At 35.7% G+C, this 22079-nt stretch overlaps 1 protein-coding gene across 5 annotated transcripts in view; it reads left to right on the forward strand.

The window, feature by feature from the left end:
• The window catches only part of VPS13C (vacuolar protein sorting 13 homolog C), a 202233-nt gene that overhangs the window by 147128 nt on the left and 33026 nt on the right, over positions 1-22079 (forward strand). For all 5 annotated transcript variants that reach the window (XR_006704645.1, XM_045449539.1, XM_045449540.1 and 2 more), the window contains 12 exons: positions 941-1096; positions 1259-1523; positions 2390-2550; positions 3530-3651; positions 4193-4487; positions 5757-6146; positions 7930-8034; positions 8726-8890; positions 10664-10792; positions 11064-11197; positions 13158-13284; positions 18821-19056. Coding sequence is in view for 4 of the 5 variants with exons in the window: in XM_045449539.1 (XP_045305495.1) it covers positions 941-1096; positions 1259-1523; positions 2390-2550; positions 3530-3651; positions 4193-4487; positions 5757-6146; positions 7930-8034; positions 8726-8890; positions 10664-10792; positions 11064-11197; positions 13158-13284; positions 18821-19056 (2285 nt within the window). In the remaining variant the exon portion in view is untranslated. The remainder of the gene's footprint in view (positions 1-940; positions 1097-1258; positions 1524-2389; positions 2551-3529; positions 3652-4192; positions 4488-5756; positions 6147-7929; positions 8035-8725; positions 8891-10663; positions 10793-11063; positions 11198-13157; positions 13285-18820; positions 19057-22079) is intronic.

Below are 22079 nucleotides of genomic sequence, written 5' to 3' on the forward strand. Positions count from 1 at the left end.
TTAAAATATTATTCAACATATAATTGTTTTTAAATGAATATTTAAAATTTTCTCAGTTTGGGTTTCTAATAGATTTCATAGTCATAGATCTGATCCATATAAATGAAGCTCTTTGAGATCATCAGTGATTTTAGGAGACCAAAACATTTGAGAAAACTTGAATTATAGTTCATGAATTCTTTGTGTGTTATCTCTTGATGGTATTTCTTGAGAGCACTTCAGAATCCTGGATACCAAAGCACATTTTTCTTGACTAAAAGGAACATGAATTATATACCCCTAACAGGTGACTACACTACAGTTCTCTGGTGTAGCCTGAAGTGTGAGGCACTGAAATTGACTCAGCAGATTCCTATTTTAAAACTGTGAAGCCACTTAACCTGTGTCCCAATTTCTTCTCAGTAAAGTAGAAGTAATATTTCTGATCTACCTGTCTCTGGCATAGACAGGCTAACAAATAGTTTTGTATATGGCCTTTGAGCTCTATTAGAACAAAAACTGTGGTGGAATCTGATGGCTGGTGAAAGCCTATCGTATTATGTGTAGGTGTTAACAGAATTCCACATTACCTCCAGTGAGGATCGGTTTAGACTTGAGGGTCATCTTCCATTACGCCTCAACACATAAGGACCAATTAGTCAGGCGACACTGGGTAAATAGCTTCCTCTGGGGAATGCACAAGAAACAAATACTGTAACTGACCTGGAGCGCTTTTGTGACACAGTTCGAAACATTACCCCATGCACTGACCACACACTGCAAAAAAGACTGCTGATCTGTGCTGTGTCTAAGCGAAGCACTGGTTGTTTTTGAAACTGAGACTTTTGACCAGCCTTAATATGAAGCGACCAGTTTAGGAGAGTTTAACACTTTGAGAGTTTTAAATTTTTGTTATTAAATGGCTAATAACTTAAATGTGTCACATTATTTATCCTCCTAGGTAAAGAAGAATCCAGTCCAAGATAAAAGTTTAATTCCAGGAGATGATTTTATTTTTCTTCCTGAGCCACAAACAGCAGTTCATATTTCTTCAGGAGACACAATGAATATAACCATATCCAAAAGTTGCCTGAATGTTTTCAACAATTTAGCCAAAGTATGTTTGGTTTTTTCTTGGAATATTTCAAATGGGATTTTAAAATGAAACATGTATGGATTATTTATGTTTGTCATCACAATTACTTTCTTAAAAATGTTTAATTTTGGAAAAAAATAGAATTTTGCAAAAATTTTATTGCGATGTTATGTTCCTTTTCAGGGTTTTTCAGAGGGCACTGCTTCTACTTTTGACTACTCTTTAAAAGATAGGGCTCCTTTTACAGTGAAAAATGCTGTAGGCATTCCCATTAAGGTGCAGCCCAATCATAATCTCAGAGTAATAGGCTCCCTTGAGAAAAGTGGTGTTTATGATGTTGATGCTGGTCAGCATTTGGAATTGGAATATGCCAGCATGGAACCTTCACGTCAAGGAAAATTATCTATGTTGAGCCGTCAGGAAAGCTCTTTCTTCACTCTCACCTTTGGTATGCTATATTTATTTTATATTCGTCTTTGATATTGTAGCTGTGTGGCTTATTTCTGTTAAAATGTAAAGATATTGCTGCAGATACCTTGGGAGACAACATTTCTAAAGGCTTGAAACAAATAGTTGATAAGCTCTTATTTTCTTCCTCTAAAGTTGAGACAATTAAATTTTAGAATTACCTTAGAAAATTAGATTATTTCTATGCCCTTAAATAATGCCGTCTGTAGCATGCTTCAAAAAGGATGTGAGTCCATTGAGGAGAGGAAAATGAACTATATTCAGAAGTCATAAAATGTTGACAGTAATTATCACCATTACACAGAAAAGGTGATTATTGCTCTATAGTTGAAAGAAAAGGAACAAGCTGAAATTTGTGTGATTTAAGAAATTTTTTTAATTTTTATGTAGATTCCAAGTTAACATACAGTGTGATATTAGTTCCAGGCGTGCAATATAGTGATTCATTACTTCCATATAGCACCTGCTGTTCATTACAAATGGCCTCCTTACTCCCCATCACCTATTTCACCCATCCCCCACCCACCTCCCTTCCGGTAACCATCAGTTTGTTCTCCATAGGTAAGGGTCTGTTTCTTGATTTAAAACCCGAAGAGAAATTATTTTGGGTCAAAACATTTTATAACTAGTTTCCTTTCTTTTTTTATTTTATTCTTTTTTTATTTTAGTTTCTTTAGTTTCCTTTCTTTGTTGGTTCCTACGTCTCAGAAAAGCATTTTGAGTAGTCGTCATGTTCAGTCATGAAGAATTCCCTTGTATTATTTTAAGGTGCTGATGAGTACTCTGTCTGAGAGAAATATAGGTAAATGGGTATTTGGAATGCTTCTCACTTATGCTCTGCCTTAGTACCTCATGGATATACAGAAGTTGCAAAAGTCCCTGTTGCCAGATCCGGACGGCGATTGTATAATGTACGGAATCCCAATGCCACTCATTCTGACTCAGTCTTGGTACAGATTGATGCAACTGAAGGGAATAAAGTAATCACTCTTCGTTCTCCTCTGCAGGTAATCCATTAAAGTGAATTGTGTCCCTTGAAGTATAACAAGAAATCTTCAATCATTTGGGTGAATATAGGAATATGATAAAACATCGAGCTAATACTGAGTATTCAGAAATACGTAATAGATTGAATTGGCTGCTATTTCCAATCTAACTTGTTTTTGTTCTAGTCTTCATTTTAAATGTCTGATTAAACAGTTTTGTTATTTGAAAGCCCATTTTTGTTGTGGCCTAGGTTGAAAATTAAGGAAGATTTTCACCTCTTTCTTTAAAGATTTAGAACTGGGAGTGTGAATAATTATAAGTGGTTGCCAAATAAGATAACATTCCATTCTCTTTGTGTATCACTTGGGATTGTATGTTTCAAGTATATCTGAAGGAATACTGGAATGATCTCCCCAGAAAAAGATTTTAGCATCTTAATCTTTTCTGTGTTTAAGGCTTTATCCATTTTTCTTTTCCTGTGCATTATTACAGGTTTCATTATGTGGTCATCAAAAGAACATTTCTTCCTACTTAGAACATCAGATAAAAAAATTAAAGGATTTCAACTTTTGGCCATTGTTCTCTCTCAGTTTGCTGTTAGCTCTAGCCTATACCACATTATAGTCCAGGAAAGAGAGTTGTAGTCCTTTTCCTTATATTTCCTTTGCTATCCTTTTCTGTTTTCACATGGTGCATTGAAAAGAGGTTGTAATGGGGAAAATATTATGGCTGAACTCCAAAGAGTAATACATATTATACACAACAGTGAACATCAGTGTGGAACGTGTGACTCTCTCAGAACTTTTCAACTGCCACTTAAACATCAAGTTTCTCATGTAAAGCACTTAAATATCCTAAAATTTTTCAATTATCCATAAAATATCTTCTAACACTGGGCTTGAAACTTTTAGATCTAAAAGTAACTGTGTGCAGCTCACATTTTTCTTTTGGCCATGTGTTATCTTTTTAAACAACTTGTATGTCTTTTTTATCCAACAGATTAAAAATCATTTCTCTATTGCATTCATTATCTATAAATCTGTTAAGAACATTAAGCTGCTGGAGCCCATTGGAGTAGCCAGCCCTGAAGAGGAGTTCCATGTTCCTTTAGATTCATATAGGTACCTATTTCCTTGAAACTAATGCTTGGAAACTAATACAAAGTTTTAAAAGGTTCATACTGTATATTTTAAAATATGAATTGGGATCTATATTCCAGGAAAAAACCTTATATTTTTATTATCTAAAGATGTGTAAAAGCCAGTTTTAAGACATCTAGAGAAATACATTCACGTAATCATTGATTTACCAGATGAAAAATTTCTTACTGTATAGTTGATGTTTTAGCACTTTCTGAAATTTATTTTTACTAGGTTGCCTTTATAATTGAAATGACTATTTTTTTTTGACTTGTCATTGCTTACACAGCATTTTGTTTTTGTTTTTGTTTTTGTTTTTGTTTTTGTTTTTTTCCCAGAAAGTTCCTCCCTGAGTTAGCTATGTGACTTTGGGCGGGTTTCTTAACCTTTCGTAGCCTTGTTTTCCTCCTCTGTAAAAATAGGAGTAAGTATTTACCTTGTAGAGTTACCAAGAAGATTTAATGAGATTCTTAAGTTCTTGATGAAAGCTTTTTTCCCCAACTCTGTTTTCTTTTTTCTCTAGATGTCAATTATTTATTCAGCCAGCTGGTATCTTAGAGAATCGGTACAAAGAATCCACCACTTACATTTCTTGGAAGGAAGAACTTCACAGGAGCAGGGAAGTCAGATGCATGCTTCAGTGTCCGTCAGTAGAAGTCAACTTCTTACCTCTCATTGTCAATACAGTTGCTCTGCCTGATGAATTAAGCTATATATGTAGCCACGAGGAAGATTGGGATCCAGCTTACATTATCCATCTTTATCCTACCCTCACTTTGCGGAACCTTCTCCCATACTCTCTAAGATATTTACTTGAGGTATGTCTCTTGTATTTTGTTTGACCTTTATTATTGCAGAATGATTTCTAGTTTTTTCACTATGTTTTTAGTTGAGGTATTTTTACATAGCATAATTGTAATGCTTTAATAATATTAATAATAGCAAAAACCGATACAGCATTTAGTATATGGCATACACTATACCGTGTGCTCTACCTGTATTAACACATTTAATCCTTGCAGTAACCTTCTGGTGTAGGTACTATTATTAGACCCATTTTACAGAGGAACAAGCTGAGTCACATAGGAATTAAGTGACAGGCCCAAGATCCCACAGCTAATAAGTTGTAGAGCTGGGATTTGAACCGAGGTAATTTGGCTCCTTGCTCCCTTCCACTGAGCTCTGCTGCATCTGCTATGAAATAAGAACCATATTAATCTCTTCCATTAGCTTATGGATAGAAAAAAGCCAGTGAGGAAGCACTCATCTTACTTTATTCTAAAGTTAATTTTAAAGTTTTTATTGTAAAGTGAATAGTCTTATTTGATCCGGGTTTCTCTTGAACTTAAAATAATTAGTCTGTCTGATAAATAATGGGCAACATTTTTAGTAATGACATGTGATAAATATTTTTAGATTCTACATTCCACAACATTTTAAAATACAAAAGTCTGGAAAGTGTTGGAGCTTAAATTATTTCTTTTCTTTATCTGACAATGAGCCACCCCTCAGTTTGTAAAGGCTAAAATGAATTAAATGAGCTAGAAAGTATTTATGTAAAAGAAGCTTTCAGAAAGGAAGCCTGATTTATTATGTGGCTATTAATCATTCTAAAAACAATTCCACATCCCTTAGATAGTTTGTCAGAAGGTTGCTCTCACTTTCCTTCTTTTATGTATATGGGAACCACGAGGCATAGCATTTGAACAGAGGGTGAAGCTGAAGCCAGGCAGTTAAGTGGCTCATTAATGACACAGACAACAGCCAGCATTCCTGAATCCATCCTTGGATCCTAGGCCTAGATCTGACGTTATTTATTTCTTTATTTTTTCAAAATCTGTGGCCATTGACTTACTAATAGCCAAATGACAGTTTCTCCCTTTGGCTGTGATACAACATTTTTCTTTGTAGTCCTTAGTGGTTATTGAACATTCATAATATGTAAGCCTGGGACTCCACTGAAGTCTTGTCAGTTAATCTGAATGTGGTACGTTATTTATTAGCATTTGCATAAAATATGGATGTTGTTACCACAGAGTTTTTAAAATATCACTAAGCAAATTTAGTTTTTGTTTGTTTGTTTTTAGGGAACAGCAGAAACTCATGAGCTAGCGGAAGGCAGTGCTGCTGATGTTCTCCATTCGAGAATCAGTGGAGAAGTAATGGAATTAGTTCTGATGAAATACCAGGGCAGAAACTGGAACGGACATTTCCGTATATGTGATACGCTTCCCGAATTCTTCCTTGTGTGTTTTTCTCCTGACTCTGCAGAAATGATGACAGTTGACTTGTCAGTACATGTCAGACGAATTGGCAGCCGGATGGTGCTATCTGTTTTTAGTCCCTATTGGCTAATCAACAAGACTTCTCGGGTTCTCCAGTATCGTGCAGAAGATATTCACGTGAAACATCCAGCTGATTTCAGAGATATTATTTTATTCTCTTTCAAGAAGAAGAATATTTTTAGTAAAAATAAGGTGTGTTTTGGTTGATATAACAAGTTAAAATAGATAAATTCCTAGTTTGGAAATTTTTGAGTCATTAGCCTTCCCTCAATCCATGCTTACCAGTTTGCTAAGTGCCATTGGTATGAATGAAGTCCAAGGAGACTTTTAAGGAATGCATAGTCAAGTGGGATGTTAGGATTAGCAAGAGTTTCCCAAGGCTGAATTGCCCTCTTCTCCATTGCCTTTAGAATTGCTTCTGTTCTGGGGCACCATGGTGGCTCCGTTAAGCATTTGAATTCGGCTCAGGTCGTGATCTCACAGTTCGTGAGTTCAAGCCCTGTGTCGGGCTCTGTGCTGACAGCTCGGAACCTGGAGCCTGCTTCAGATTCTGTGTCTCCCTCTCTCTCTGCCCCTCCCCCCCCTCCCACTTGTGCGCTTGCCCTCTCTCTCTCTCTCCAAAATAAATAAACATTGGAAAAAAATTACTTCTGTTATTTTAGTAGTGTCAGGTAGAAAGCTTGACTTTATGTACTTTACCAGTAATGGCATTTCAAAAGGTGGAACAGTTGGATTTAGCTTATATTAACTGAGCCCTTCTATGTATGAAGCCCTCAAACCAAGCCTTTGAGAGAGAAACCTAGTGCCTAAGCCTGGTCTTTTCTGCTCTGGTCCCTTCATTCCTTTGTAGACTCCTATCATGGAATTGCTTCTCACACGTTATCCTAAGTGCTCACTGCTAGGTCTTTGTGTTATAGTTTCTGCCTAAAATGTCTCTTCCCCTATGCTTTTTCCTGCCTGCCACATCTTTTCTGGTTCCCTGCTGTTTATCTTTTGGCTGTCATTGTGCTCAGGCCTAACATGTGTGAAGGATTTCTAACTGTCTAAAGTAGAGCTAGATAGTACAACCTTGTTCTCTTATTGGTTCTCAAATTTCAGAGCATGTTAGAATCACCTAGAGGGCTTTCTAAAATACATTTCTGGGTTGTGCCCCTGACGTTTGATTCAGTAGGTCTGGGTAGGGTCTGAACATTGCATTTATAACAGATTCCCAGGTGATGCTGACAGTGCTGGTCCAGGGACCACATTTCAAGAACCATTGTCTTAAAGTGTTGATTAATCCATAGCATTTATTTACCTGTTTATGTGTCTTACCTGTGGTTGTCCTCAGGTTTTTTATAATCTCAATGGAGGAGAGCAGTTAGATCTCTTCTATAAAACTTTATCTAAATCTCATAGCCAGAAGTAAACTTTTTACCGTCTCACCTTGGTAGCATTTTGTACTACTCAGGTAGCTCTTAATCTCTTTCATTCTTGTATCATAATTATTAGTATGTGTTTCCCATCTCCCTGTTTAGTTGGAGCTCACTGAAGACAGGAACTGTGTCCTGCTGTCTTCCATTCTGCTGACCATGATGCCTTTCATTTAGCATTTGATAAGTAATGTTAAAGGCAAAAATTCTTTATGTTTTAAAACTTTTAAGAATTTGTTGTCTCATTATCTTAAGTCTAACACTGGAAGATATTATTTTATGTTAAGCTTTTCTTTTTCAACAATAGAGGGTCTCATTGGCATACATCTTTAAATTCACTAAACTCATTGCATAGATGAATGGGAAGATCAGAGCTCTGCATTTATTTTATTGGCCTCTAGAATATCTGTGGTGCTCTGACCCATTGGCAGTATGGCTTTGATTATTTTTTTCTGTGTCCTATGATACTAAATAAATTTCTAATAGAATAGTATCTTTCCCTCAAATAAAATTAATGTAGTGTTTAGGTTTCTTATATGATGGTTATGTGTTCTCTGTTGTAGGTACAATTAAAAATTTCTACTAGCGCCTGGTCCAATGGTTTTTCATTGGATACAGTGGGAAGTTACGGATGTGTGAAGTGTCCTGCCAACAGTATGGAATACCTGGTAAGATTTTGCTTGCTTATTCACCCTTGACTTTGTTCACATTTTCTTCAGCTCCGTTAACCAGCTAGGTTCTAAGGGGTACAGAAATTTGAATTCTAAGTATTATGTACAGGACTGTTATCTCTATAAATTTCTTTGGCTACTAGTATCAGGACAAGACCTACGTTTATCAAAGTTTAAGAAGTGAGTTGAATCCATCCACGTCAGCAACTTGTAAATATTCAGAGTATACAAGAATCCTCATTCCACACTACTCCCTGCCAGATGTTTCTTAAATCTTAGATTTGACTGAAAATTTGAGTAACCTGAGGTCAGTTGACGTGTTGTAATTGCCACTTTGAAACTTTTATCTTAATTTATTAACAGAGAGATGATAAAGCAGCAAAACTTGAGCCTCTACACTAATTATAAAACAATTTATGTTTGGAATGTTAAAAAAATAAAGAATACAGCTAAACTAAATATGTTATAGCAGTCATCATTAGTTAAATTACCGTTTGATATTTCTTGAATTGATTTCTGACGGAGCCAAACTAAGGAACCAAATATTTTTCTTAGTGAGAAGATAATCAGTAGTTGAATATGGCTCAGTAGTTACTTTATTTACAGGCGTTATTTTAAAATATCTTAAGAAATCTTTATGTGAATGGGGTGTGTGTATCATTTCAAAGAAATTTGTTCTTTTACACAGGTTGGTGTTAGCATCAAAATGAGCAGTTTTAATCTTACACGAATAGTTACCCTGACTCCCTTTTGTACCATTGCAAACAAGTCGTCATTAGAACTAGAAGTTGGTGAAATTGCGTCTGATGGCTCAATGCCAACTAATAAGTGGAACTATATTGCTTCTTCAGAGGTAAAGTTTTCCTTCACTATGACTGGCTCCTGAAATGTACAAATAGATATAGACAGATAAATAAGAATTGCATATACTTTTGTGTTACCCTCACTTTGCTACAGTATTTGTGTATTAAAACATGACAGCCAGCTTTGACTTTTTTTTTCATAAACACATGTTTAAAAAAAGAAGAAGAAAATTACTGGTAATATTTATCACTAGCCAGTCTAGAGGGTTGACACTCAGGCTATAGTTCTTCCTGTATGTATAGAAAATGGATGTGTACTGTGAAAAGTACATTAAGATGACGTACTATGAATTGTCTCAACAGTCAGATTAGTGCCTCTGTGTTCAAGAAGTATATAATGCTGTTGGAGGGCTTAAGACTCATATAAATTCACATGTGGGAAAAAAGATTGTGTATGCTAAGTTATAGGTGGTTGTAGAATTTCTGTAAAATTTCAAGTTTCCTTGAAAATTCTGCTAAAATTCGACCCCCTCACTTTACCAAGAAGGAAGTTAAAATCTCATACTTTTCTAAGATTGGTGAAGTCTTTGGAAGGCACGATCATTGTGGCCAAGAGCAAAAGGAATGTTTCATAGAAGAGGTGAGAGTTAAACTAAACTTCACAGGCTCAATAAGATTTTAGGAGATGAACAGAGTGAGGGAAAGAGTGTAGAAGAGGACAGGTGCAAAGATGAGCATTAGTGCTTGAATTTGTGTGAGTTTTCAACCAAACCAGTTGACCTTAAGGATAGAACCATTCTTCTGTATGTCTCAAAAACAAAATTATATATATTTTTAAAAACTTAGCACGAAGCTTAAGAGGAAGGATTCTAGTTATAGTGCAAACAAATTTAGAGCTCTGAGAGACATGGGCTTTCCAAGTCACTTAGAATGATTTCTGTAGACTTGGCAACAAATAAATGCTCATTATCATTGATGGGGGTTTGATAACAGTATCATTTTTATTCAGAAATGGAATTCACTTACTGCTCTATAACAGAAGGGCATTTTGTATTATATTAGGAACTAAAACCTCAGTTTCACAGATAAGGCTCATTGAGGTATATAATTTTATTAAGATCAAACACGAAGATAATGTCAGGACTTCCAACGAGGTCGGTGGTGTTCTTTTCACTGCCTTCAATTGTGTTTCTAGTTTATCTAGGAAAAGATATGCTATGAAAGAATTCATAGTGCATTAAGCAATTAAAATGGAGTATGCACAAAAGCAAATGTTATTAAGATTATAGGTTTTAAAATTTTTTTTTTCAACGTTTATTTATTTTTGGGACAGAGAGAGACAGAGCATGAACGGGGGAGGGGCAGAGAGAGAGGGAGACACAGAATCAGAAACAGGCTCCAGGCTCTGAGCCATCAGCCCAGAGCCTGACGCGGGGCTCGAACTCATGGACCGCGAGATCGTGACCTGGCTGAAGTCGGACGCTTAACCGACTGCGCCACCCAGGCGCCCCAAGATTATAGGTTTTAAATATTCAAGATACTTGAGTCATTCTTAATCAGTAAACTCTTTAGTTTCTCATTTGTAATTTTTTCATAAGTACATGAAGACTACTAAATCTGTATTCTTCTGATGGAGTTTCTTTGGTTTCATAAATAGTCCTTATATTGTCAATAACTTTAACATGAGATGAGGAAATATTTTAAGAAACAAACGTAGTAATAATTGTATCATGGTCAGATTTAGAATTAAAAACTTAAGTAGCCATTATCTTATTGATACCACAGTACTGTTTTAAGACTGATACTAACCTTTGTATTTTTAGTGCCTTCCCTTTTGGCCTGAAAATTTGTCGGGCAAACTTTGTGTGAGAGTGGTGGGCTGTGAAGGTTCCTCCAAACCGTTTTTTTATAACCGACAGGATAATGGCACTTTATTGAGCTTGGAAGAGCTGGTATGTTTTCATGTTTTATAATAAAACATCTTTGGTTTTGAAAATTTGCTTTAAAATATTTTATTGAAGCATGCTATAAAATCTGGTAATTATGTGAAGGTGCTAATATATATCTCATGCTGTACATGTATTTGTAAGAGATCAGAGAGCCAGTGTGCTCTTCATTAAGAATATAAGAACACAACCTTTTTGTGTCTCCGTAACTGACTGCAATTCCAAATGTCACTGCAAGTTAAACCAATACTTCAAACAAGTTTTTTTTCTGCAATAGAATGGAGGTATCTTGGTGGATGTAAACACTGCTGAACATTCAACTGTCATAACGTTTTCTGATTACCATGAAGGATCTGCGCCTGCTCTAATAATAAACCACACGCCACAGGACGTCCTCACCTACAAACAGAGGTATGAAAAAAAAGCTACATGGAAAATCTCGTTTGCTTTTTACTGGCCCACAGTCTTTTCTGGGAAACACTTGGAGTGTAGATGAGTTTCACATTCCACACGTTTTCTGATTTTAGAAAGGTAATGTGGAACACATGCTGTTTATTATAATACCCCCAGCAGGTGTGGAGCAGTTCTCTGTAGTCCAATACATTAATATTCCTGCACCTGTTGGGATGAGCAATGGGTGTTGTATGGAAACCAATTTGACAATAAATTTCGTATTAAAAAAAAATATTCCTGCAGCAAAACTTATAAATATTCATACCAAGTGGGATAAATAAAAATTAATAGTCTCGCATCAATTCATAGCCATTTTTTTAGCCAAATGACTTTTGACACCAAACTGATAAGAGCTTTTACAATTTCAGAATTGCATATGAGGAACTGTGAACCTCTTTGAGCATTATTATTCTTTTGTAATCTGGTAATGCTTTGTTGTTGTTGTTTGTTCGCTTTTGTTCCCAATAGAGGTGGTAGATTAAATGAGAGGACAATAAGTAGATAGTGGTGTTGAGTATAAGTGTGGGATGATAGGAATTTTGTTGATCTTGCTTGTCCTGTCATTTGGTTTGGATGATGCCGTTATATAATGATATAACAGATAGTTTTACACCCTGACAATGTATGTTGTATATTTGTCAGGAATTATTGCTATAAATCTGCAAGGCATTATTTTATATATGTATAAAATCTTGTATATACATAAAGGTTATTTTTATATAGAGATTTATTTTATATAAAATAATGCCTTGCAGATTTACGTATTCTTTTTTTTTTAATATATTTTTTTAATGTTTATTCACTTTTTGAGAGAGACAGAGTCAGCAGGGCAGGGGCAGAGAGAGAGGGAGACCCAAAATCTGAAGCAGGCTCCAGGCTCTGAGCTGTCAGCACAGAGTCCGAAGCAGGGCTTGAAGTCATGAACCGTGAGATCATGACCTGAGCTGACGCTTAACTGACTGAGCCACCCAAGCGCCCCCAGATTTACCTATTTTTAAGTCTTCTGGCTTGAATCCACTGAGAGAATTTTTTTAATTTAAAAAAAAAATTTTTAAAACACATGCATGTGCACACAAGCAGGAGAGGGGCAGAGAGAGAGAGAGAGAGAGAGAGAGAGAGAATCCCAAGCAGGCTCCATTGAGCTCTACAGCCCTGTGCGGGGCTGGCTGGATCAGGGCTGGATCTCCAGAACAGTGAGATCATGACCTGAACTAAAACCAAGAACCTGACCCTTAACTACTGAGCTACTCACTCCCACCCCTCACTGAGAGATCTAAAAGCACAGAATGGGATTGAAACCTAATTGGGTTAATTTTTTTTTTTCTTTTTAGTTCTCTGGAAAGTTTTTTGTGATATGGACTAACACTTCTTAAACATTGTTAAAGTACAGATTCTGATTTAGTAGGTTTTAGGCGGGGCCCAGGATTTTGCACTTTCAGGAAGCTCCAGTTGATGTTGATGCTGCTTATCCACAGATCACTTTGAGTAGCAACAGTATGGACCTAATTTCTTTTTTCCTGAGACTCATGTTTATTATCTAATTGTGTGTGATTAAAAAACTTAAATTTAAGCACTGAGTGGAGTTCTGCTGCTGCCAAAGAACTTACTATTTATAGCTTTTTCCTACAGGTGGACTCGGATGTACCAATCTGTCTACCTTAATGAATTCCATTGCTTTTATATTGCCTGGATCAATTTGGAGGGTACTGCAGCTTCAGAAAGGCAAATTCCACTCCCTCAAGCTTTAAAATCATTAGTTTGTTGGACATTTTAGGGTACTTATTGTTAGGCAGGGTTCTGTTGATTAACGAAGGCGATTTTATAAGATTTTTCTGCCCAGTCCCCTCTCTGTAAACCACAGGTCTGGGTGTCTCAAGGCTTGGATATTTTAATCTTCCCTCTGGCTGTTGTGTTTCAGTGGCTCACAGGAAGAAGTGCACTTGCTGCCAGGACAAGCTCGACTTTTTGCCTGGGCGGATCCTACTGGTACCAGACAGCTTACATGGACGTATGCAGCAAATACTGGGGAGCACAGTCTGTTAAAGGTATCATTTGATGTGAATGGGTGCTGTATGAGCTGCCTGATGGCAAAGGAAGCAGGCAAGCTAGCTTCACACAGTCCTCTTTGTCCTTACTGAATGAAAGATCAGATGGAAGGATTTTCCCTTTTTAAAAAAAAATTTTTTTTAATGTTTATTTATTTTTGAGAGAGAGACACAGAGCATGAGTGGGGGAGGAGCAGAGTGAGAGGGAGACACAGAGTCTGAGGCAGGGTCCAGGCTCCGAGCTGTCAGCACAGAGCCCGATATGGGGCTCGAGCCCACGAACAGTGAGATCATGCCCTGAGTCGAAGTCGGACTGAGCCACCCAGGCGCCCCTGGAAGCGTTATCAAAATAAGTTGCTTTTGGACTTTAGATTGCAAGTAGTTCATACCAGTATTTTAGATTAGTCAAAATAATGTGTTTACAATGTAAAAAATAGTCCTGCTTCATCTTGCCCGGTAAAGACCATTCAAGTACCCTCTAATGTGCCTTTTGTTTTTTTTAAAGAAAGCAACTTTATTTTAAAAAAAATTTTAAGACTTTATTTTTTAGAGCAGTTTTAATTTTACAACAGTGAGAGAGATATACATATACTTTCCATATACCCTGACTCCACACATACAGAGCCTTACCCTTTATCAACACCACTCATCAAAATAGTTGATAATTTACCAAAAATGAATTTACACTGACATACCATAATCATCCAGAGTCCTTAGTTTATGTTACGGTTCTCTCTTGTACATTCTGTGGGTTTGAACAATTATGTGATGACATATATCCAGTATTATACTATCATATAGAGTATTTTCTCTGCCCTAAAAATCTGCTGTGGCCTGCCAGTCCACTCACCCTTCCCACCTGGCAAGCACTCATCACTTTATTGTGTCCATAGTTTTGCCTTTTCCAGAATGTAATATAGTTGGAATGATATAGTATTGGTTTCCTTCAGTTAATAATATACATTTAAGCTTTCTCAAATTGGTTTCTTTCAGTTAATAATATACATTTAAGCTTTAAAGGAAGCAACTTTAAAGCTAGGTGAAAACAATTTCATTTTGAACATATGCTTACCACTGTTGACTGTGAAGTTTTTAGGCATGTTTTCCCAATCAAGGCCATGTTGTTTTTTTAGTTTTATTTTTTAATGTATATTTATTTTGAGAGAGAGTGAGCCAGGGAGGGGCAGAGAGATAAGGAGAGAGAGAGTCCCAACCAGGCTCCACACTCAGCGTGGAGCCTAACGTGGGGCTCATTCTCACAACTGTGAGCTCATGACCTGAGCTGAAATCAAGAGTGGGACACCTAACTGACTGAGCCACTGAGTCGCCCTAAGGCCATAGGAATCTGACAGTATGCAAATTATCCCATATGAAAAATTTAATGAAATATTTATTGAAACAGTATTTAGGCAACTAATTTAATCATATATGTTATTCTGAGAGTCTTAGACTTTGAGAAGCTCTTAAGAATTCATATACCGGCCTTTCTCTAATGTAGGAATTGGCTCCTGCATTAATGATATAGATCATCTAGTTTCTGTAGTAATATGTTCTATCCTGAAAAGTTCATAACAGTGTCCTACTCTTTTGTCTGATAATGCCATTTGTTAAAAAAGGTTTCTTGACTTTTGCTTTAAAATGGTAATTGGCCAACAGTGACTCGATTATCCTCTCCCATAATTCCTCTGAAATACCCACAAAAGAGATAAAGACTTACCCACTTTTGAAAAATCAGAATGATAGTTCCTCTGTTACTAGATTCTTGCAATAATTTCCATCATGACAATTTGATGGAGCTCTACTGGTTGCTTGTGTTTTACTTTTTGTAAGAGCGAAACAAAAGGTTTATGAGTGGTACCGAGGCTTCACTTCCCTGATACTCTTAGCTCCCTGGCTCAGAGGCATGGGAGCTTTGCCAGAGGTTTCTGTGCTTTGCTGGTATTACTTCTCTTCTCCTCACATTTAATGCTGTTCAGCAACTGCAATGCCCCAACGTAGTGTATGGACACTAGAGAGAACATGGGAAGGACCTTCTGGAGGAGGATATTCAGGTTTGTATACTGAGGCACATTCAGAAAGCATCTGGGAATGGTGTATACAGGGGTTGTAGTTTTGAATGTTTCTCTTCTGTTTGGTGTTAGAGAACCAGGCCGTAGGAAAAATAGCACATAATCTGCCAGATTCTGGAAATTGAGTTGGAAGCAAGGCAGTTGCTCATTCCTGGGTCTGCTAGGTTCGTTTGGGAAGGGAGATCTGCTCAGGCCCCAGTGGACGTGAAGAGGGAGTTCAAAGGAAATCCACACATTATTGGTTAACCCTTAGGTCTGAACAGATCTTTCCTTATTAAGTATGAATGAATAGGAAACAACAACAACAACAACAACAACAACATGGGGTTTATGAAAAAAATAGTTTGGGAGAAAAATGTAGCATTATTCTGTAGAATCAGAGGTCATTATACCTCTGAAAAATTTTTTACTGTAAGAGGACCACAAGAAAATTTCCTCACATCCTCAGTTAAGTTATAAAGTGATGGCAGCTATGAAATAGAAGAATGAATGGTGAAATAAAAAGAGACAACAAAATGAAGTGAAAGCAGAGTAGGGAAGCAGAATATATTCTGCTCATTCTATAAATACATCATTTAATCATAAATTTTAATTAGAGAAACATAGATTAAAGATTTTGTTTTTTTAAAAAAACTTGTCAATTTGTAGATCTAAAATCTTTGATAAAAGAATTTTAAAATGAGAAAAAGAACATAAAGAAAATTTTACCTTTAGAGTAAGGGAGGGAAAACTAAGGAAGTGTAAGTTACAAGCATAAAGAGGCAGTAAAGATACAGCAGGCAGACAGAAGTAAAAAGAAAGTGAAGTTGTTGATATTAATTTCTGAACAACTATAATTCAAAGCAGAAACCTTTAAATAGAATATGATGTTATGACAAAAAAGGCATGATAGCCATAAACTTTCATGCAAAGAATAACATCATATCAAAAATATAAAACTTAAAATGCTGGAAGTCGACCAAAACACAATTACCAGAGGATATTTTAACACACCTCATTTAATTCTTAACAGACCAAATAGATGAAAACTAAATATGATTAGAGAGTATTTCCATAATAACTAAGATTGAACCAAGACACATACCAAATTTTGTACTTTACAGAGAGAATTCACCTTCTTAATAGGTATTTAAGGAACATTTGCAAAATTTGATTACATATTAGAATTTTAAAAACTGAGCAGGCTACTTTGACCTATGTTAAAAGCAATAAATTTTTAAAAAGCAGTATGTTGGCGAGGATGTGGAGAAAAAAGAACACTTATGCACTGTTGGTGGGAATATAAATTAGTGTAGCCACTGGGAAAACAGTATGGAGGTTCCTCAAAAAACTAAAAATGGAAGTACCACAGGATCCAATTTTTCTACTTCTGGGTATTTACACAAAGAAAATAAAACAATAATTTGAAAAGGTATATGCACCCCTGTTTATTGCGACAGTATTTATAGTAGCCAAGATATGCAAATAGCCTGTGTACATCAGTAGATGTCTTGTCCTTATCCTGTCATTTGGCTTGGATGATGCCATTATATAATGATATAACAGGTAGTTTTAAACGCTGAAAATATATGTTGTATATTTGCCAAGAATTATTGTTCTAAATCTGCCAGGCATTATTTTATATGTATATAAAATCTTGGATATACATAAGGTTATTTTTATATATAGAATTATTTTATATAAAATAATACCTGCATATTTACCTATTCTTAATTCTCCTGGCTTGAGTCCACTGAAAGATTTTTTTAAATGTTTAAAAATTGTTTTAAGTTTATTTATTTTGAGGGAGAGAGAACATGCTCACGTGCATATGAGCAGGGGAGTGGCAGAGAGAGAGAGAATCCCAAGCAGGCTCCATCCAGCTCTGCAGCCCTGTGTTGGGCTAGATCAGGGCTGGATCTCCAGAACAGTGAGATCATGACCTGAGCTGAAGCAGACACTTAACTACTGAGCCACTTAGATGCCCCCCACTGAGAGATTTAAAAGAACAGAATGTGATATACATACATATATGTATATGTATCATAGAGTATTGCTCAGCCTTAAAAATAATGAGTTCTTGTCATTAGTAATAACATGGAAAAACCTTGAGGGTATTATGCTATGTGAAGTAAGTCAGACAGAGAAAAACAAAACAACCATGTGATTTCACTTACATTGGAATCTAAAAAACAAACAAGGACGCCTGGGTTGCTCAGTCGGTTAAGCGTCCTACTTCAGCTCAGGTCATGATCTCATGGTTCTTGGGTTCAAGCCCTGCATTGGGCTCTGTGCTGACAGCTCGGAGCCTGGAGCCTGCTTTAGATTCTCTGTCTCTTTCTCTCTCTGCCCCTCTCCCACTCATGCTCTCTTTCTGAAAAACAAATAAACCTAATTAAACAGTAAACAAACAAAAAAACAGAAACAGACCCATCAATATAGAGAACAAACTGGTGCTTGCCAGAGGTTGAGGTAGGCAGGGAGCAGTGGGTGAAATGGGTGAAGGGGAGTGGGAGGTACAGACTTCCATTTATGGAATGAGTAAGTCACAGGGCTGACAGGTACAGCATAGGGAATATAGTCATTGGTATTTCAGTAGTGTTGAATGGTGACAGATAGTAGCTATTCTTGTGGTGAACATAGGATAACGTATAGAAGCTGTTGAACATTATTTTTTATGCTTAAAACTAATGAAACATCCTGTGTCAACTATAGTGGAGTTTTTAAAAAGTACTTGATTTTAAACAGCAACAGAACTCATCTATACCTATCCTTTTGGTAAATCCTTTATCCATTTGCACTTTTTTTGCAAGAAAGCATGAGATGGAAAGCACATAGTAGGTACTTGTCACGCTTGTTGAAATGACTGTTATATTTATATTAAGTCCAGAATGAAGGGGAATAATTATTTAAGTCTCTGAAAACACTGACCAAATCAAATCTTATATTTTTAAGGGCCATGTGAGACCCTTAGCCAAGAAGGCTTTGTGAAATAATATGAGTAACAAACCATAGTTTTATTGTTGAATAGTGTGATTTATATAATCACTATTTATGTAGTCACTATATAATCACTGTTATAAATATTTGCAGTGTTATAAGTTATTAAAACATAAAAATAAGTAGGTTAGTTTTATCTGAGGTTACTATTCTAATAAATATAGGAACCATTCTGTTCTCCATCTTGGAGACAAGTAAGCAGCTTATCGCACCAGTGCCATTGTAGGAAACTCTTGTTCCTGCCAAGTGCCCTTTGAGCAGTCAAACCTAGGGTACAAAAAAAAATTAAGCGCTATTAATGTTTGTTATTGTTTGAAAAAGTCAGTGAGTTATGTTTTAAAATAGGTTTTAACTTTAATTTATGTCATTTTGATGGTTTTCAATTTATAGACATACTTGTGAAACTTTTCTAAATGTGACTGTAGTTTAACTTTATGTAATGACAACTTGCTGCTTATGAGTTTAATATTAAATCTATTTTTCCCCAGGATGAATGTGGACAGTTTCCATATGATGCAAATATCCAGATACACTGGGTATCATTCCTGGATGGGCGTCAGCGAGTGTTGCTTTTCACTGATGATGTTGCCTTGGTTTCCAAAGCACTGCAGGCAGAAGAAATGGAGCAGGCCGATCATGAAATAACCTTTTCTCTCCACAGTCTTGGGCTTTCACTGGTTAACAATGAAAACAAGCAGGAAGTTTCATATATTGGGATAACCAGGTAGGGAAGAAGGAAGATAAGGCATCAGAAGTCTTTCAGAAGCATTGAGCTCATAGTATCAAGCTTAATGAGAATAAATATATTCTGTATTTGGATATACTATATATTCTTTCAGCATAACTTTTGAACAGTTTTTTTCACTGCTAGTTGAAAATGCTCTAATATAGAAAGATGACTAAGATAATGTCTTTGCTCCTACTGTACTGGCATGGGTTAGGGAAGCCAACAACAATGGGTCAGATAAACCGGAAAAAACGTTCACAGAGAAGGCAGTCTTTGACGTGGGTCCATAATCTTTAATGGGCGGTTACTTAGACCTTTTTAATAGTGATGGAACCAGTTATTTTCTCTGACTCTGCTTGTATCTGTATAGGGAAAATATTCGAATTTATTTAGTTTTTTTTTTTAATTGCACTGACTTTGGTAAAAGACTCCTTCTTTTCTTGGAGGCTGTTGGGTGGAATGGTTAACATGTTACCATGTATAACCCTCATAGCACTTATCAATAATCATGTGTTTAGTGAAGTAAAAATAAAAACTAATTAAAAATTAAGAGGTCATGTATATAATGTACTTTACACAACACCTGACAGATAAAGGATTCTATAAATGGTATACATGCCACTAATATAATATTACTATATTTGTATATGTTTGAGTAATGTATTCTCTTGGTTATACATTTCAGTATCGTATAGTATTTTTAACCTAATATAAAAATCATTTTTAAGTCGTATAAATTCAGTTTTTCCACTCTGCTGTTCTTTGATTAACTTATTTTTACTTTAATATTGTATATACTATTATATTGTATCAGATTGGCTTTTATCAGGACTTTTAAAAATTCACCTAAAAGAACTTGATTATCTTTGTTATGATACACTGTACATTTAATACACATTCAATAGAGATATGTACTGAGGAAAAGTAAATCAGTTATGTAATTTTAATCAATAGACTTTTATTCTTTTGAACAGTTTTAGGTGTACAGAAAAATTGACTGTACAGAGTTCCTGTATACCCTGCATTTTCCCCTATTATTAACATCTTGAAATAGTGTGGTACATTTTTTACTATTGATAAACTAATGTTAATACATTATTATTATTATTATTGTTATTGTTATTATTATTTAAAGTCCAGTGTTGGTATTGTTTAAGTTAGAGTTTGCTCTTCGTGTTATAATTCTATGGGTTTTGGCAAATGAGTAACACATATCTGTCATTACAGTGTCATATAGAATAGTTTCACTACTGTAAAAATCCCCTGTAACTGCCTATTCATCCCTTTCTCTCTTTCTGCCTATTCATCCCCTGAACCTCTGGAAATCACTGGTCTTTTTACTGTCTCTGAAGTTTTTGCCTCTTCCAGAATGTCATTATCACTGGAATCATACGGTTATGTAGGCTTTTCAGATAGGCCTCTTTCACTTAGTGACATTTTTTTTTTTAGGTTTCTTCATGTCTTTTTGTGGCTCGATAACTCATTTTTTTAAATCACTGAATAATATCCCATGTTTGGGTGTACCACAGTTTATTCACCTTTTGAAAGACATCTTCGTTGCTTCCAACTTTTGGCATTTATGAATGAAGCTGCTATAAACATTCATAGGTAGTTTTTTGTGTAGACATAAGTTTTTAAGTCATTTGGGTTAAGTATCAAGAAGCGTGATTGCTGGATTATTTGGTAGGATTAGTTTAGTTTTGTAAGCAGTTGCCAAATTGTCTTGCAAACTGGCTGCGCCATTTTGCATTTCCACCAGGAATGAATGAATGAATGAGCATTCATTGTTCCACACCCATGCCAGTATTTGTTGTCAGTGTTCTGGATTTTGGCCATTCTTATAGGATGTAGTGATATGTCATTGTTATTTTAATTTGCAATTTGTTAATTACATATGCTGTTGAGCATTTTCAAATGTTTATTTGCCATCAGAATATCTTCTGTGGTGAAATTCAGGTCTTTTTCCCATTTTGTAATTTTTCATGGCCTTACCATTGAATTTTAAGAGTTCCTCGTATATTTTAGATGCCAGCCTTTTATCATATATGTGTTTTGCAGATATTTTCTTCCAGTTTCTGCCTGTCTTTTCATTCTTTTAACACTGTCTTTCATAGGAAGGAGATCCAACATGAATTCTTTGGTTCATGAGTTGCGCTTTCGGTGTTGTATCTTAAAAGTCATCACCAAGTGCAAAGTTACTTACATTTTCTCCTATGTTATTTTCTGGATTTTATAGTTTTGTGTTTGATGTTTAGGTTTGTATACATTTTCAGTTAGTTTTTGTGAAATGTGTAAGCTCTGTGGCTAGATTTCTTTCTTTCTTTTTTTCTTTCTTTCTTTCTTTCTTTCTTTCTTTCTTTCTTTCTTTCTTTTTGTCTTTCTTTCTGTCTTTCTTTTTTTTCTTTACTTTCTTTTTTTTTCTTTTCTTTCTTTTTCCTTCTTTCTTTCTGTCTTTCTTTCTTTCTTTCTTTCTCTCCTTCTTTCTTTCTTTCTTTCACATGTGGGTGTCCAGTTCTGTCACTGTTGAAAAGATTGTCCTTTTTCCATTGAATTGTTTTTGCTCCTTTTCAAAAACTAGCCGACTATCTGTGTTAGGGTCTATTTCTGGACCGTCTGTTTTCTTGATCTGTTTGTCAGTTCTTTCACCCATACCACACTGTCTTGAGGTCTGTAGTTTTGTGGTAATCTTGAGGTCACGTAGTCTCCATCCTCCAGCTTTTTTCTTCTTCTATATTGTTTTGGCTGTTCTGAGTCTTTTGCCTTTCCATATAAACTTTAGAATTAGTATCTCAGTTAGCTGGGACACTGGTTGGGATTGCATTTATAGATCAACATGGAAAGAACTGATGTCTTGACATTATTGAGTCTTCATATCCATGTACAGAGATCCTTTTATTTATTCAGATCTTCACCCTCTTTCATCAAACTTTTGTCTTCCTCATACATGAGTCTACAGACTTCACACAAATTTGTTAGATTCTGTTTATATCTAAGTGTTTCATTTCTTTGTTGCCATTGTA

The sequence above is a fragment of the Leopardus geoffroyi genome, chromosome B3 (genome assembly GCF_018350155.1).
Source record: "Leopardus geoffroyi isolate Oge1 chromosome B3, O.geoffroyi_Oge1_pat1.0, whole genome shotgun sequence".
NCBI lineage: Eukaryota > Metazoa > Chordata > Mammalia > Carnivora > Felidae > Leopardus > Leopardus geoffroyi.